Here is an 18,671-nt window from a genome sequence, read left to right as displayed (position 1 = left end):
TTCTGGCAGCCCATGGTATGTTCAATATTCTTTGCCAACACCATAATTCAAAGACATCAATTCTTCTTAGGTCTTCCTTATTCATTATCCAGCTTTCAAATGCATATGAGGCTACTGAAAATACCATGGATTCGGTCAGACACACCTTAGTCCTCAAAGTGACATTTTTGTTTTTAAACACTTTAAAGAGATCTTTTGCAGCAGATTTGCCCAATACAATACATTGTTTGATTTCTTGACTGCCGCTTCCATGGGCATTGATTGTGGATCCAAGTAAAATGAAATTCTTGACAACTTCGATCTCTTCTCTGTATACCATGATGCTGCTTATTGGTCCAGTTGTGAGGATTTTTGTTTTCTTTTTGTTGAAGTGTAATCCATAAAAAAGGGTGTAGTCTTTGGTCTTTGTCTATAAGTGCTTCATTCTCTTCACTTTCAGCAAGCAAGGTTGTGTCATCTGCATATTGGAGGTTATTAATTAGTCTTCCTGCAATCCTGATGCTGCTTTCTTCTTTATATAGTCCAGCTTCTCAGATTATTTGCTCAGCATATAGATTGAATAAGTATGGCGAAAGGATACAACCCTGACACACACCCTTCCTGATTTTAAACCATGCAATAGCCTCTTGTTCTGTTTGAGTGACTGCCTTTTGGTCTATCTACAGGTCCTACATGAGCACAATTAAGTGTTCTGGAATTCCCATTCTTTTCAATGTTATCCATAAGTTGTTATGATCCACACAGTCAATGCCTTTGCATAGTTAATAAAACACAGGTAAACATATTTTTGTTATAAATAAAGATAAAGAGACACAACAAGCAAAATATGTAGTATATCAAATGGTTGTAAGATGCTATGAAGAAACTAAAACAGAGAAGGGGGACAAGGAGACTGATGAGGGTGGGAAGAGCAGATGTTGATTTCAAGTAGTCAGAGGTGTCTTCACTACTAAGATGGCATTTCAGCAGAGACCTGAAGGAGGTGAGGTGAGGAAGTGAGCTCTGTTGATAGCCATCTTTGTAAGCCATTATACTAATGATAGCCATTGTACCAATGACATGCCATTAACTGTGGGACTATTTGTTCACCCCTTTGTCAACAAACCATGGTGGTTTAATGGTTAAGTGCTATAGCTGCCAACCAAAAGATTGGCAGTTCAAATCCACCAGGTGCTCCTTGGAAACTCTACGAGGCAGTTTTACTCTGTCCTATAAGGTCACTATGAGTCGTGATCAACTCAAATGGCAACAGGTTTGGTTTTTTTGGTTTTGGTTTCTGTCAATACCACACTAGCTGAATTTCTATGACTTTCTAATAAATCCTGATTAAAAAGCCTGCATCTTCTGCCCGTGCTTTCCTTTCCTTTTTTTTTTTTTTCTTCAGTCGACCTCTGGCTGTTCTTGATCCTTTACTCTCCCATTTTAGTTTCAGAATCAGCTTGTCAAGTTCCACAGAAACAAAGCAAAAAAAAAAAAAAACAAATAGCAACCAAAAAACAAAGAACAACAGCAAAAAAAAAACCTCATTTGAGTTTTAATAGTATTTGCATTGGCTCTACAGATCAATTGAGAAAATTTGACGTTTTGATACCACTGAGTCCCCCTAATCATGACTATAGTATGTCTCTTTATTTAGCTCTTTTTTAATGACTTTCAATTGATTTTATAATTTTCTCCATAAAGGCCTTGTTTAACTCTTCTTAGATTCATCTTCAGGTATTTTATAATTTTTCTTTTCTATTTTAAATAGTATATATATATTGATTTAAAGAAAGCATTTTCTAACTGCCTCCGTTGCGTATAAATTCAATGAACCATTTCTACTTTCTTTAGCCTGTGAGCCAGCAGCCTACTGTGTTATCTGCTAATCTTGGATTCATCAACCTCTGCAGCTACGTAAGTCAGGAGAAGCCCCCAGCCTGACGTCTGACCCATATACTTGGGACTTGCCACCCTCTACAACCGCGTGAACAATTTCTTTGAGATAAATCTCTGTCTCTCTCTCTGTATATATGTGTAGTGAAGAGGACTTGAAGCACTTACGAATGAAGATCAAAGATCACAGCTTTCAGTATGGACTGCACCCCAACATAAAGAAAACAAAAATCCTCACAAATGGAACATAAGCAACATCATAATAAACGGAGAAGATTGAAGTTGTCAAGGATATCATTTTACTTGGATCCACAATCAACAGCCATGGAAGCAGCAGTCAAGATATCAAAAGACGCATTGCCTTGGATAAATCTGCTGCAAAGGACCTCTTTAAAGTGTTGAAGAGCAAAGATGTCACCCTGAAGACTAAGGTGCACCTGACCCGAGCCATGGTATATTCAATCGCATCATATGCATGTGAAAGCTGGACAATGAATAAGGAAGACTGAAGAAGAACTGATGCCTTTGAATTGTAGTGTTGGCAAAGAATATTGAATATATCATGGGCTGCCAAAAGAATGAACAAATCTGTCTTGGAAGAAGTACAACCAGAATCCTCCTTGGAAGCAAGGATGGCGAGACTGTGTCTTACATACTTTGGACATGTTGTTAGGAGGGATCAGTCCCTGAAGAAGGACATCATGCTTGGCAGAGTACAGGGTCAGCAGAAAAGAGGAAGACCCTCAATGAGGTAGATTGACAAGGTGGCTGCAACAATGAGCTCAAGCATAACAACGATTGTAGGGATGGCTCGGGACTGGGCAGTGTTTTATTCTGTTGTGCCTAGGGTTGCTATGAGTTGGAACTGACTCGACGGCACCTAACAACAACAAATACACATATGTATATATATATACTTCGTTGTTTTAACTTCTCTAGATAACCCAGTGTAAGGCATATGTAAAGAAGAAAATCATAAATTTACAGCTCAACAATTTTTCACAAAGTGAGCACATCCGTGTAACCAACACCCAGATTAATAAATAGGATATTTACCAGCACCCCAGAAGCCCTCTTGTTCTCTCTTCTAGTCACTATCCCCTTCCAGGGTAACCAATCCTGACTTCTAATACCACACACTATTTTTGCTTTTAAATCTTACAAAAATGGAATCATTTGGCATGTAATTTTTTTGTCTGGCTTTTTTGTTGTTGTTGTTCAACAATACATTTGTAAGATTTATCCACAGTGTTGTTTGCAATTATAGTTCATCCATCCTCATTGTTGTACAGTATCCTTTTGTGTGGATATACCACATCTGAGCTATCCATTCTACTGTCGGTAGGCATTTAGGTAGTTTTCGATTTGGGGCTATTGAAAATAGTATGTTATGAATATTTGTATACATTTCCTTTATTGTACGTATATACTTATTTCTGTAGGTATTTCATATATACGTATTCTACCTAGAAATTCTACCTAGGAGTAGAATAATTGGGTCATAAGATATGTATATGATCAGTATTAGTATATACTGTCAAAAGTTTTCCAAGGGTTTGCCTGGAACATAATTTTACTCTTTCTTAGAAGAACAAAAGGCGTCAATCTCTAATGGCAATTTCAGGCACCATAACAGGTAATTGGAGGTTGGTGGGGCCTTTCTAATTTAAGCTCAATCATACCTGTATACAGAATCAGTTATAATTATAGCTCTGCTTTTTTTTAATATTGTTTTGGATTTTAAGTGGTGAATTTTAGAGAAGTGATAAGATTTTTATTAAAATTTACAGTCAGTTCAATAGCTTTGCCTCTTTTTGGTGCCAAAGGAAGTAAACTGTGGAGTGGCATACCAAAATAAAATCTGATTTTTTAAGACATGCAATTTTTTCAAGGGCAAGCAAATGTATATTAGAACAAACCCATGGGTAAGAAGCTGGGAAACAGAAGACTTCATGGACTGGTCCCCACCCACATTTCCTGTCTTACCATTCCCACTCTGGTCCTCTAAACTCCTGCTATCCTAAACTGCTTTCAGTTCTCCCAGAGGTGCACTGTTCTCTTCTGCTTCCATGCCTTTGTACACACTATTCCTCCTCTGCCTGCAATGACCTCCTGCCTTCTTCCTCCTTCACCTGACTGTTTCAGACTCATGGTTCAGCATTACTTAGGCCTCACTTCCTTCAGAAAGCCTTTCCTAAGGGAGCTGCCCACTCTCTGGGCCCCTATGATTCCTATTTTAGTCATTGCTCCAGTCTATACTGTTACTGCCTGTCCAGTTGTATGTGTCTCAGCTAAATTAGCTCCTTGAAGGCCAGGGTTGTATATTCTTTATTAGTGTACCTCTAATAACAATTCACAGTGTTGTGATCATCCAATTACTATTTGTTGAAAAAATGAATTACAAAAGTCTGCAAATTTCTTATAAACCCTGTGTATATCACTGTGCTGACAGCCACATTGCCATAATTAAGGTGCCTGGAGCCTGGGCTCTCAGTATTTGGTGTTCTTGGGAGTTACCCTCTTTCAGTGCTGGTCTTCCTGGCACCTCTGAAGTTGCCACTCCTTATTACTTCTAGTATTTTCTGCCAACTTCTGGTCAATTTATACCCATGCTCAAAAATTTAAGGGTTAAAATAAGAAGAAATTCTTGTCTTCAGAGATGACAGTTCTTCTGGAAATTTCCCTACCTGACTAAGACTCTGAAACCTCCTTTACACAAGATGTGTAGGATGGAAGGCCTGTTCCTTAATTAGGGAAACTCTCATGTGCTATGAGCACTGTCTTATACCTTATTGGTGTTGGGGATGAGAATGTCCTGAGTTTTAATTCTGTGCATTGTAAAATGAATAAGATATAATGATTTTCTTTCTTCTACCAAGTCACATGGTAGAATTTGAAGTTTCATTCCTTGGCATTTCTGCTTTACGTAAGAGCAGCATTCCCTTCCCCAAAAGATGGAGCCTTTTTTCCACTTGTCTTTGTAAGAGTCTAGTGTAGTTTTTGAGTCCCTGGGCAGTGGCAACTGTAAGCATTTGACTATTAGCTGAAAGGTTGGCTGTTCAAGCCCACCCAAGGGGCCTCACAAGACAGGCCTGCTGATCTGCTTCCAAAAGGTTGCTGTTACAGGGCTTTCTTCCCCCAGGATGTAGCAACTTTGCTTTCTCTTGCCTCAGTATTTGATGGAACCCTGTCGCCGATGACATCACCACCACGTTTGCTTTGGTGGTTTACATCTTAGGTTTTCAATGGAATCATTGCGAAAAACCATAAAGGGTTGAGGTCCATTCAGTCTAGAGAATTTGTACAGTCCATGAGCTGAGACTGCTCAAAGACCACGCATGCTTCATAGGGTGTAAAGAGAGCCTCAAATATTATGTTTCTGTTCAATACTATGCTTAAACATTCAACTTTATTTTTCCTTGGTGGTGGGGGTTGAGAAGTAATTAATAAAAACGAAGATAAATGACTGAATACATACTATTTAACGATGTGCTGCATCAGACAAAATTATTTGAAAACTGATTGTTCTCGAATCTTGGCAGACCACTGAGTTTCAGATACAGCTATTTATATGGTAGGAATGAAGCAGCCCTGAGAGAATTGGTAGCTGCTTTTTTATATTTTTTAATTTTTTAAAGCCTTTACAATATTTTAATAGCTGCACAATATTAAATTGTATGGCTGTACTGTAATTTATTTAACAAGACCCTCAATGGTAGCCATTTAAATTGTTTCCAAATATATATTTTTTTATTGTACTTTAGATGAAGGTTCACAGAACGAACTAGTTTCTCATTAAACAGTTAGTACACATATTGTTTCGCGACATTAGTTAACAACCCCATGACATGTCAACGCTCTCCTTTCTTGACCTTGGATTCCCTATTACTAGCTTTCCTGTTCCCTTCTGCCTTCTAGTCCTTGCCCCGGGCGGGTGTGACCCTTTAGTCTCGTTTTGTTTTAGGTGCCTGTCTAATCTTTGGATGAAGCGAGAACCTCAGAAATGATTTCATTATTAAGCTAAAAAGGTGTCTAGGGGCCGTACTCTCAGGGTTTCTCCAGTCCTTGTCATGCCAGCAAGTCTGGTCTTTTTTTGTCAAAATTTTTTTCTCCATTTTTCTCCAGCTCTGTCCAGGATCCTCTGTTGTGATCCCTGTCAGAGCAGTCAGTGGTGGTAGCCGGGCACCATCTAGTTAGTCTGGACTCAGCCTGATGGAGGCTGTGGTAGTTGTGGTCCATTAGTCCATTGGACTAATCTTTGCCTCTTGTCTTTAGTTTTCTTCATTCTCCCCTGCTCCCTAACGGGTAAGACCAGTGGAGTACCTTAGACGGCTTCTCACAGGCTTTTAAGACCCCAGGTGCTACTCACCAAAGTACAATATAGAACATTTTCTTTATAAACTATGTTACGCCAGTTGAGCTAGATGTTCCCTGAGATCATGGCCCTCACAGCCCTCAGCCCAGTAATTCGGTCCATCAGGGAGTTTGGATGTGACTATGGAGCTTCTGTGACCTTGCCTTGGACGAGTTGTGATGGCTCCCCCAGTATTGTGTACTTTCTTACCTTTCACCAAAGTTACTACTTATCTACTTCTCTATAGTGTTTTTCTATCCCTTCCTCTCCCCTCCCTGGGAACCACCAAAGATTTTTCCTTTTTGGGTGTAAACCTTTTCATGAGTTTTTATATTAGTGGTTTCAAACAATATTTATCCTTTTGTGATTGACTTATTTGACTCAGCATAATGCCCTCCAGATTCATCCATGTTGTGAGATGTTCTGCAGATTCATCATTGTTCTTTATCATTGCATAGTACTCTATTGTGTGTATGTACTATAGTTTGTTTATCCATTCATCTGTTGATGGGCACCTATATTGTTTCCATCTTTTTGCTATTGTGAACAATGCTGCAATGAATATGGTTGTGCATATGTCTATTTGTGTGATGGCTCTTATTTTTCTAGGATGTAGTCCTAGGAGTGGGATTCCTGGGTCATATGATATTTCTATTTCTAGCTTTCTAAGGAAGCGCCATATTGTTTTTCAGAATGGTTGTACCATTCCGCGTTCTCACCAGCGTGCATAAGAGTTTCAATCTCCGAGCAGCCTCTCCAACATTGGTTACTTTCTGTTTTTTGATTTGTGTCAGTAAAGCCAGGGTGACATGGTATCTCATTGTGGTTTTGATTTGCATTTCTCTAATGGCTGTTGATCATGAGTATTTCCTCATGTATCTGTTAGTCACTTGAATGTCTTCTTTGGCGAAGTGCCTGTTCATTCCTGTTGCCCATTTTTGAATTGGATTATTCATCTTTTTGTAGTAGAAGTGTTGGACTTTCCTGTAGATTTTAGAGATTAGACCTTTGTTGGATTTGTCACAGCCAAAAATTTTTTCTGAGTCTGTAGGTTCTCTTTTTACTCTTTTGGTGAAATCTTTTGATGAGCATAGGTGTTTAATTTTTAGAAGCTCCCAGTTATCAACTTATTTTCTGGAGTTTATATGCAGTTGGTTATGGTTTTTATCCTGTTAATGCTGAGTATTAGGGCCTGTAGCATTGATCCTAATTTTTCTTCTATGATCTTTATAGTTTTGGGTTTTATATTTAGGTCTTTGATTCATTTTGAATTAGTTTTTGTGTATGGTGTGAAGTATGGGTCCTGTTTCATTTTTTTTTTTTTTTTTTGCAGATGAACATCTAGTTTTTCCAGCATCATTTGTTAGAAAGGCTGTCTTTTCCCCAGGATGGACTCTGGGCCCTTGTCGAAGATCAGGTGATGGATCTACATCTGGGTTCTCAATTCTGTTCCACTGGTCAATGTATCTGTCATTGTACCAGTACCAAGCTATTTTGACTGCAGTAGCTATAGAGTAGGTTCTGAGGTCAGGTAGTGCAAGTCCTCCTACTTTGTTCTTCTTCTTCAATGGCGCTTTACTTCTCCGGGGCCTCTTCCCTTTCCATATAAAGTCAATGATAAGGTTTTCCATCTCTTTAAAGAATGTTGTTGGTATTTCGATCTGATTGCACTGTATTTGTAGATTGCTTTGGGTAGAATTGTCATTTTCACAATGTTGCGTCTACCTATCCATGAGCATTGTATGTTTTTCCATTGAGGTAGATCTCTTGGTTTCTTGCAGTAGTGTTTTGTAGTTTTCTTTGTATAGATCTTTTACATTCCTAGTTAGATTTATTCCTAAGTGTTTTATTTTTTTAAGGGCTGTTATAAATGGTATTGTTTTCCTGATTACCTTTTTGTCATTCTCTTTATTGATTATAGGAATTCAACTGATTTTGTATGCTTATCTTGTATCGTGCTACTCTGCTGAATCTTTGTATTAGTTCCAGTAGTTTTCTCAGGGAGTCTTTTGGGTTTTCTCTGTGTAGTATCATATCATCTGCAAATAGGGACACTTTTACTTCTTCCTTACCAATTTGGATGCCCTTTATTTCTTTTTCTTCCCTTACTGCTGTAGCTAGGACTTAAAACACAATGTTAAATTGGAATGGTGATAAAGGACATCCTTGTCTTGCTCCTGTTCTCAAGAGGAATGTTTTCAGCCTCTCTCCATTAAGAATGATGTTGGCTATTGGTTTTGTATACATGTCCTTTATTATGTTGAGGAATGTCCCTTCTGTTCCTATTTTATTGAGAGTTTTTATGAGGAATGGGTGTTGAGCTTTGTCTAATGCCTTTTCTGCGTTGATTGGGATGATCGTGTGATTCTTTTATTTATGTGGTGGATTGTGTTGATTGATTTTCTAATGTTGAATCATCTTTGCATACCTGGTATGAACCCTATTTGATTGTGGCGTATTATTTTTTTTATATGATACTGAATTTTATTGACTAGAATTTTGTTGAGAATTTTTGCATCTATATTCATGAGAGATATTTTGTCCGTAATTTTCTTTTTTTGTGGTGTCTTTGCTGGTTTTGATAGCAGGGTTAGGCTAAATTCACAGAATGAATTTGGAAGTATTCCTTCCTTTTCTGTGTTCTGAAATAGTTTGAGTAGTACTGGTGTAAGCTCTTCTCTAAATGTTTGGCAGAATTCTCCAATGAAGCCATCTGGGCCAGGGCTTTTTTTGGTTGGGAGTTTTTTTTTTTTTTTTTAATTACCTTTCAATCTCTTCCCTTGTTATGGGCCTGTTCAGATTTTCAACTGTTTTTTTTTTTTTTTTTTGTAACTTTGCCCAGTGGTTTGTGAATTTTGTTGATCCTTTCAAAGAACCAACTTTTGATTTTGTTGATTCTTTCTATTATTTCTCTCTTCTCTATTTCATTTATTTCTTCTCTGATCTTTATTATTTCCTTTCTCCTGGTGGCTGTGGGCTTCTTTTTTTGATCTCTTTCTATTTGTTTGAGTTGTCCAGCTAATGTTTTGAGTTTGTCCCTTTCTTATTTTTTGATGTGTGCATCTGTTACCATAAGATGACCTCTGAATACTGCCTTTGCTGTGTCCCAAAGGCATTTGGTATGATGTGTTTTCATTCTCATTTGATTCCAGGAATTTTTTAATGCTATCTTTGATTTCTTCTATTACCCAGTGGTTTTTAAACAGGGTGTTATTCGGTTTCCATGCAATTGATATTTTTTCCTTGCTCTTCCTCTTGTTAATTTCTACTTTGATGGTGATCAGAGAAGACACTTTATATTATCTCAGTGTTTTGAATTTTGTGGGAGGTTGCTTTGTGGCTTATGATGTGGTCTATTCTGGAGAAATTTCCATGTGCATTGGAAAAGAATGTGTGCTTTACAGCTGTTGCCTGGAGTGTTCTATATATGTCTGTGAGTTCAAGTTGGCTGATTTTGTCCTTTAGATCTTCTGTATCTTTGCTTTGTTTCTTTCTAGATATTCTGTCCTTTACTGAAAGTGGTGTGTTGAAGTCTCCCACTATTATGTGGAACTGTAAATTTCTCTTTTCAGTGCTGTTAGTTTGCCTTGTGTATTTTGGAGCAATGTCACTGGATGCATAGATATTTATTATAGTTCTGTCGTCATGATGGATCATCCCTTTAATCATTATATAGTGCCCCTCTTTGTCCTTTGTGGTGGATTTTGTTTTAAAATGTATTTTATCTGAGATTTGTATTGCCATTCCTGCTCTTTTTTGGTTGCTGTTTGCTTGATCTATTTTTTTCCATCCTTTGAGTTTTAAGAAATTTATGTCTTTGTGTCTAAGGTGCATCTTTGTAGATGGCATATTGATGGATCCTACTATTTACTCATTCTGTCACTCTCTGTCTCTTTATGGGTACATTTAGGCCATTTACATTCTGTAGTGGTTTTTTTTTTGTGTGTGTGGTGCTGATGTTTTCTTTGTTCCTTTTACTCTCCTGTGCTGAATTCCTTTTGTTTGTGGTTTTTTTTGTTGTTGTTGTTTTGTTTTGTAGATTTTGTTTTACTGAGACTTTATGTTTTTCTTCTTTATTTTGATAAATAGGTATGTTAACTTTCTTTGTGGCTACCTTGAAATTTACTCTTATATTCCTAGATTTGAACCAGTCTATTATTACTTGGTATCACCTTGCCTTCTCTGCATTAGAAAGTTCTATACCTACACTGTTTATTCCATCTTTTATTGTTCTGACATTGTTGTCATTTACAGATTAACCTCTCTGGTTCCCTGCTGTAAATGTTTTGGTTTTGAATAGTCCTTGAGAGTTAATTTCCTAGGTTGGTATCTGGCTGGTATGATCGTAACATCCTAGACCCAGGCTGTCATCCGATGCTGTTTGTTCTCAGACCAAAGGACTCCCTTTAATAATCCTTGTAAGTTGTGTTTGGTTTTTACATATTCCCTTAATTTCTGTTTATCTGGAAATATCCTAATTTCACCATCATATTTAAAGGAGAATTTTGCTAGATATGTTATTCTTGGTTGGCAATTTTTTTCTTTCAAGGTTTTATGTATGTCCTCCCATTGCCTTCCTGCCTGCATGGTTTTTGGCAAGTAATCAGAGCTTAGTCTTGTTGTTTCCCCTCTGTATGTGACTTTTTGTTTTTCTTGAGCTGCTCTCAGGATTCTTTGTCTTTGGTTTTATCGAGTGTGATGATGACATGCCTTGGTGATTTTTTAGGGGGGGGGGCTATCCTATAAGGAGTTCGTTGAGCTTCTTGGATGGTCACTTCTTCATCTTTCATGATATTAGGGAAGTTTCCCATCAGCAATTCTTCAATGATCCTCTCTGTGTTTTCCATTTTCTCCTCCTGTTCTGGAACTCCAATTACTCACAAATTTTTGCTTTTGGTTGTATCCCACGTCATTCTTATGATTTCTTCATTTTTCTTTGTTCTTTTTTCTGATTTTTCCTCAGAGTGGTATCTAAGTATTTGTCTTCAATTTCCCTGATCCTGTCTTCCACTGTTTCAAACCTGTTCCTTAGACCTTCTATAACACTGTCCATTTCTGAAATCTTGTTGTTTATCTTTTGGATTTCTAACTGGTGCTTTTTTATGATTTCTAGTTGTGAATTTATTTTGGTATTTTGTTCCTGTATTATTTTCCTGAATTCTTCCATTGTTTTGTCTGACTTTCCATGAATTTGTCTGCCTTTTCCATAAATTTATCTTTTTTTTCCCCATTTTTGTCCACTTTTTGCTTCAACTCTTGGGTAGCTCTGAATATTAGAGATTTGAATTTCCTATCAGGTAGTTCCAGTGCCTTTTCTTCTACTGGGAAGTCATCTGATGTTTTATTCTGGATGCCTACTGGAACCATCCTGTCCTGTTTTTGTATGTTTCGATATTGTCTGCTGTTTTCAGGACATTCAGTAATCATTTTATTCACTTATTTGTTGTAGATTTGTTTGTTTTGTCCTGCTTTTTTGTTTTATTTGATTACATCTGAGAAGACAGGCTGTGTGTTCTTTGGTGTTTGCTTGTCTGTGGGCACAATACTTTTCACCTCCTTGTCCAATGGGCAGGGCCAGTGGCTCATCTACGGTGCAGCAGGGTAGGTCCCACTGAAGGGGGGGTTGGGGTGGGTTGTTTGTGGCACATACTGGAGCTGACAGCGTGGGCCAAGGGCCAATGCAGGACAGGTTTTGGTAGGCCATTCCTGTGTTGTTCAGGGTTGTGATGTTCAGCACATGGTGCTGGAGGCAGGAGGGAAGGGGAGATTGTGATGTGTGGAGCTAAGTCGAGTATGAGAATTAAGAGAGAGAAACAGGAGCCACAAAAAAAAGTGCTGAGGGAGTCTGCCATTGGAGTGGAGAGATGAGAAACCAAGAAATGAAGAGAAACAAAAAGGAAAAGAGAAAAATAAATAAATAAGAATTAAAAAAGGTATGCCCCCAGGGATCCCACTGTGGTCCAGGGAAGTATATCCCAGGCATCCGTGCACAGCCTGGCTAGAAGGGACAGATATGTCACACAGCACCAAGTATTCAGGGGACAGAAAAAGAAGGTAAGTAGAGAGAGACAAGAAACAGAGAAATGAAGAAAAACAAAAAGACAAAAAAAGAAAGAGAAAACAAACAAAAAATATCCCGGGAATCCCACCAATTGTGGCGGCTCAGACCGAGGAAGCAGCTCCCCAGCTGAGCATTGCTTCACAGAGAACAGAGTGAGGACAGATAGGAGTGGAGGTCCCCTATCTGCTACTGCAGCGTAAATCCGCCATCTTGGACTCCTATCAGTTTCTTATTCCATTCAGTGCTTGGTTGAGTTTTTTATCTCTTCATTTGATACTTAGGGTTCCAGGATTGAGGTTTATCTCTGTTTTACTTAGTTTTTTGGGTCTTTGCTATGGAGGGATGGCATGGTGCTTCTGCCTATAGTGCCATGTTGGCTCTGCCCTTGTAGCTGCTTTTGAGGGAGCGGAACATATTTGTTTCTTGCGTAATTCTGCAAAATAAGATGGACATAAAACTTACAGACAAGGCTATGTTCAGAAACTGACCAGGAAACCACAATTCTAGGAAATTTCAGAGCTACCTTTTAGTCTCAACCTTCTTGAAAAATCAGTTACTTTGTATCTTTATCAAACCTTTGTTCAGAGATTTTTCTCATGATTCTCATGTTTTCATAAAATACTAGAGAACGGCTCTAATTGTGGGTGAAGAAGGAGCTACCTAAATACTGACATGTGGGGGCTGACACCAGGCCCCATTTGTCCTAAAATACCTCTTTCATTGCCTGCTGAAGATGACCTGCAATTCCCAGTTTCTGAGACATTTCTCTGGATGAAGACTTAGTCTCCAAAAGGTTCCCACAAGAGGTTCCCACTAAAACATGTTGGTAGAAAAGAGAAAGCATCAGGCCTAGCCCTCTCTCCTCGACCTTATTAATAATCAGCACACATCAGTGCATTTGGTTTTTGCTTTTGTTTGGTTTGGCTTCATTTTAGTTCTGTGTGTAATTCATTGGAATGACTAGCTGTCATCTTAGAAATGGGAAGAATACACACACACACAAAAAAAAAAACTGATAAGATTTGACCTCTACTGCCTCCTTCTGCCACTCCTAGTTCTGCTTGTGTGCTGTTCGGTGCAGACCTGCTACCTCTTCTGTGAAGCAGCAGTTGAAGAGATTCTGGCGCTTGCCATGGCCAATGAAAAATCCCAGGAAGGAGTCAAGACTGAGAACAACAACCATATTAATTTGAAGGTAGTGGGGCAGGATGGTTCTGAGGTGCAGTTTAAGATTAAGAGATATATACCATTTAGTAAACAAATGAAAGCCTATTGTGAACAACAGGGTTTGCCAATGATGCAGATCAGATTCCCATTTGATGGGCAGCCAATGAATGAAACAGACATACCTGCACAGTTGGACATGGGGGATAAAGATAAAATTGATGTGTTTCGGCAGCAGACAAGAGGCGTCTTCTAAAAAGGGAGCCTGCTACTTTACTCCAGAGTTCTGTTCCTAGAGACCAAGAATACGTTCTGAATTAGAAAACCGCAGTTTGGTTTCACCACATCCTGACTACTACAGTGTTGTTTTCTCTGTGCTTTCACTTTCCCCTTCCCCAATACTTTATTGTACATGAAGTAACTGGTGTATGTACACAAGTATATTGCATTTTTTTTTTTTTTTTTTTTTAGCTAAATGGCCAATGGTATGTTTTGATTGACATCAAGTGGAGATAGGATGGGAAAAAATACTGGTTTTGTGAAAATACCCCCTTTCTCCATTAATGGCATGCTCATTCAGCTCTTATCTTTGTATTTCAGTATTTTGCTCTCAACTGTTTAACAACAACAAAAACATAAAAAATCCTTGCATACCTTGTTTGATTGGAGAATTTTAATGTTTTTTTCATTTATCATTGTAAAACCAAGGACAATTTTATAACTTCTTTGTACGTAGCTGTTACATGTATGTAGGGTAGTCTCTCTTTGGGTAGGGAAAAATTACTCTAAAAGAAATGAATCTTAGATAGTTTTCTCTTCAAGTCAAGCATCTTGTTGTTTAAATAAACTTCTTGTTTAAAAAAAAAAAACTGATAAGATTTAGTTCTTCTACGTCTTAGAAATTTGTTTCCCTTCTCCTTAGGACAGCACTGATACTGAAAACACAATACTGAAGCAAGAAGGATGTGGCGCCCACGGAACAGAGCCTTACATCTGTCCAGGTAGAGAAGCAGATGAGGAGGCGGTTGCTGGGGAGGAAACCTAGAAGGCAACTGAAATAAGCACTCCAATAATTTGGGAAAAAGAATCAGAAGAGAGAAAGCACAAACTCCAGACTGGATCATGGGACCTCAAACAAGATGCTAACTTGGCTTCTTCGTGTTGTTGCTGAAATGGCTTTCACGTGCCACCAACTTTATGCTGAATCCTTATGAACTCTTTAGTAGACTGGGTGTCAAGTAATTGTGGGAACTATGAACCTTATCATCTATTCTGAGGATAGGATGCTTTTCATTGGTCCCAAGGTACAATGGCCCAGGCATTTGAAAAATAAATGTTTAAATTTATAATTTAGGCTGCAACCATACCTTTGTAATTTCTACCAAAATTACAGCTATCTTTAAAACAACTCTCCCTATCTCTCTACTTTTACTCAAAAGTGTTGATCAGTCTTGCAAAAATAGGGCAGAGGTGTGCTGTATACAATGACCCTGAATTCAAATGTTGAGTTTGATTTATAAGGCTATAAACTGGATTGCTGGAACTCTCCGAAGCCCGAAGGTGTCTCTGGGGTGGATTTACACTGCTGTGTAGGACTTTCAAGGCAGGAACTGTGTGGAGGCAGAAGCAGGGTGTTGCCATCCAGAGCCTGTTATCTCGCTTCGCCTCCTTGCTAGATACAGTGCTAATCTGTTGACCATGGCGTGGCTCATGTGTCATTTCAAGGGGTTGCTTTTTCCTGAAAGGGAGGGACAATCCTTTTTCCCGGGCACAAGTTATAAATCTTGGTTTTACTCATCACATTTTGCAATTTTCTTTGATTCTTTGTACAAAGGAATTTTACAGCCATCTGAGTTAAATACATATAAAAAGGAAAAAAGAAATGTCTAACACTATGACTCCTAAGAGATAAGGAGTATCTATTTAACTCACAATTTTGCCTCTTTCAAAAAAACATAGTCACAACTTTATCTTAACTAGTTGGAGAAAAGTCACTAAATAAATGCAACAAACTTGAAATGCCTTACCACAACCATTTTATTTCAGGGTTTATAAAGGAACTTTAGATGTTTCTGATGGTCTGTTGATTCTGCATTTATAAATCAAACCCCAAGGACAACTACAGTAAATTCATTCTGGGAGAAAAAGCTAGAAATCCCAATAACACATTTGTGGTTAAAAAGCATCTGTTAAATTTGATAATTTCAAAAGGGAGAATACAATTGATACATGGAAGCTTCTCAAGTCTAGTGAACATATACATCATTTAAAATAGCATCCAATTGTAATAATCTGATCCTAATTCTGCCTTGCCATGTAGCCAGGAACATGTTGGTCTAGTTTAACTGAGCAGGGAAAAGGAAACAGAAATAGAAGATCAGGGCCTCACCTAACTTCCAAAATGCTGACCCTCATGTTTTTTCTCTAAGTCTGTACATAAGAAGTGCTGGTTTTAAAAGCGATGATTAAAAAATAAATGGCACTGTGATATCTTCCCCTTGCCTGAGGCGTTTGAATGCACTTGTATATAAGAGAACAAAGTAAGAACAGACTACATGTGAAGAAATATTATCTGCGGTTATGTCAACCATGAAACTACTATTGACTATGTTTCCTGACTGGTTAGGGGTCATGCCTTGAATGTGTTACACTGGTGTATACTGTTATTTTGCAGTCATCCCTACATGACTGAATGAAGACTTTCTTTGAGAGACTGAGTCCAAGCAGTGTATCAGTCATGAGTTTCAGACGTGGAAGGTGAAGCATGCAGCATTCTGGCACCATGAGACGGGTTGGATGGCTTCTACAGAGTTGAAAAGCCATTGTCATTGAGACGATTCTTACTCACAGCAATGCTACAGGACAGCGCAGAACTGCCCATAGGATTTCCAAGGAGTGCCTTGTGGATTTGAACTGCCAACCTTTTGGTTAGCAGCCTTAGCTTTTAACCACTACACCAGCTGTGTTTCCTCTACAGAGCAGTGATGACAAAAACTGAGATTACGTGCCTCGGCATGTATTCTCTGCCCTTCCACGATTCCATCTTAAGTCACACATTCACTCCGTGTAATTCTGGACTCACCATGTTTTACATTTCCAGAGAGATGCGTGAAGTGAAAATTCAGAGCTCCCTTTTGCCCAGGGCTGATAATGTGGCTCCAAAGGAAAGGTAATTTATAACTTGACCCTGAAAACAGCATCGAGGGCAATCAAGGAAGGTTAATTTAATATGACGCATATCCAATCCCTTCTTAAGGGATTTTTTTATTTCCAGTCTTTAAAACCCTGTAGTTGAGTTTGTTATGTAAGGTTACAATGTTATGCCTCTTTCAGTTTTATTAAGACTGTCCCCTTCAAGCACCAAGCAAGGCTCATTAATTCTCAAATTCCAGGATAGAAGGAACAAGTCTATTTTTCAATCTGTTATTATTTTTTATTTCAGACTTAAATAGTCTTAATTTTAAGCCCATATTTTTGTTCTAAGCCATTCTCCTGGAAGCCCCCTACTCCACCAAGAGCTGAGTAAACGTTGGTTCCTCTCTGGCTCTGCATAAACACAGAACCCTGAACCAGTGAAGGCTTAGTCAGATCAGTTCAACGCATACAAAACACAAAATACATATAACTCAGCTTTCTTAAAAGATGTTACACCCATTGCTAATAAGAAGGGGTTGCTGATAATGCAACAGCAAAGAAATAGAAAGTAAAAGGCAAGGAGAGAAGAAGGAGGAACTTGGAAAATTCAATGGGAGAAGAGCAAGAATACAGACATGGAGAGTGTGGCAAGCAAGATCAGGTGTGCATTAGAGAAAGAAAGGTGTAGGGAGTCAAAACAAAACAAACAAGCAAACAAAAGGAAGTGGGGAGATGGAGGACTAAGCTTTGTTGTTAAGAGTCATGAATGATAGATGAGAAAAAAGAGAGACACATTGTCAGCGCTTCTTCCCTGAAGGGCTGAGCGTGTTTCACAGAGCATTAAGCTGCCCTATCTCAGCTGAGATTTCAGACAGGTTTGTATTCAGAGCCTATCATGAGCTTCATGGATAAAGACAATTAGAACCTTTGTCATGGCAGATCTAGCTCTAAGCTTCCACTAGAGTTTTAGTAAGGAGGATGTGTATCTGTGCTTGTGTGTGTGTGTGTCCACGTTTTCTTAATTATTTGAAGGGCCGTACGGTAGAATGGGAGCCATCAGATTCTCCCACAAAATTTCCTCCAATGATAAATTTGGTATTCTGGGTTTGGATTGCAGTAGCTAATGCCGACTGAGTCCTATGAGTCAGGTCCTATGCTTTCCTCTTCACAAAGCTGATCTTGCTTAGCTCTTATACCCTAATATGTACGATTTCATAGATCTCCATTTTATATATCAGGGAACTGAGGCTCACAGTTCCCAGATACTAAGCATTGGAGCCTTGGATTTTTTAATCTTTAAATGTGAACTCCATACAGAACTTTTGACTGATTTCTGTCTTAGCTCTAGTACAGCGTTATGAATGAAGGCATAGTCAACAAATATTTGAAAATTTTGACGTCAAATTGGCCATCTGTTCATTATTAGAAAGAAGTTTTGTATTCCTTTTTATTACTCAGTGACTATGTCTCTACTGACACATTAACATCTTAATAATACCAGTGGCTTTCCTGACCCTTTCAGAGCAGAATGTGTACTATCTCTTAGAAGTCACTGGAGAATATTAAAAAGCACAGTGGCATCTCTAACAAGGGCCCCTGTATAAAAGGGCAAATTGGGCTCCATACTTACAGGCGTAGTTCATTGAATTCCTCCTTTTTACAACATTTCTAATGTAATCATCTAAGGACAATTGAAAATTCAACTCCATTCTTCATTGTAAAACTGTCTCTTTTCTCACTCTGTACTTTATGAAGCTTGGCTGGACATAGTGCTCCCATTGAATACAAGGGAGGATTAATGCTGGGATCATTCTAAAGGGTGCAGAGAAGATTAAAAGCTGACCACACATTCAATAAGCAGGAAGAATCTGACTCACAATCGGAGATGTCTGCATATTCTCTTACTCTTCAGCCTGTGCACAGCAGTCACACTCAGGAAAAGTCCCATAATGATGATAATGTGCAGGTCCAAGGGCAAAACTGGAGGGTCTTTTAAAGCGCATAAGTATTTTGCCCTTAGCAAATGACTTACTTTAATGTGCCACTATGTGAATGTTGGACTTTGTGGATCTGAATTTTATC

The 18,671-nt window shown here is 38.4% G+C and overlaps 1 protein-coding gene across 1 annotated transcript; it reads left to right on the top strand.

Annotated features, from left to right (window-relative positions):
* The first annotated feature begins 13,388 nt into the window (after positions 1-13,388).
* LOC100674588 (small ubiquitin-related modifier 2-like) lies at positions 13,389-13,834 on the top strand. The gene has a single exon (XM_064287424.1). It carries the CDS (start codon positions 13,423-13,425, stop codon positions 13,708-13,710), a length of 288 nt encoding a protein of 95 aa, XP_064143494.1. The 5' UTR covers positions 13,389-13,422; the 3' UTR covers positions 13,711-13,834.
* Positions 13,835-18,671: the final 4,837 nt, after the last annotated feature.

Source organism: Loxodonta africana, chromosome 6 (assembly GCF_030014295.1).
Source record: "Loxodonta africana isolate mLoxAfr1 chromosome 6, mLoxAfr1.hap2, whole genome shotgun sequence".
Lineage (NCBI taxonomy): Eukaryota > Metazoa > Chordata > Mammalia > Proboscidea > Elephantidae > Loxodonta > Loxodonta africana.
Note: the sequence above shows the minus strand (reverse complement) of the source record. Positions and strands in the feature narration are given on the sequence as shown.

What these genes read in the sequence shown, in the direction of transcription:
- LOC100674588 (XM_064287424.1), top strand. Translation starts at nt 13,423, where the DNA reads ATGGCCAATGAAAAATCCCAGGAAGGAGTCAAGACTGAGAACAACAAC.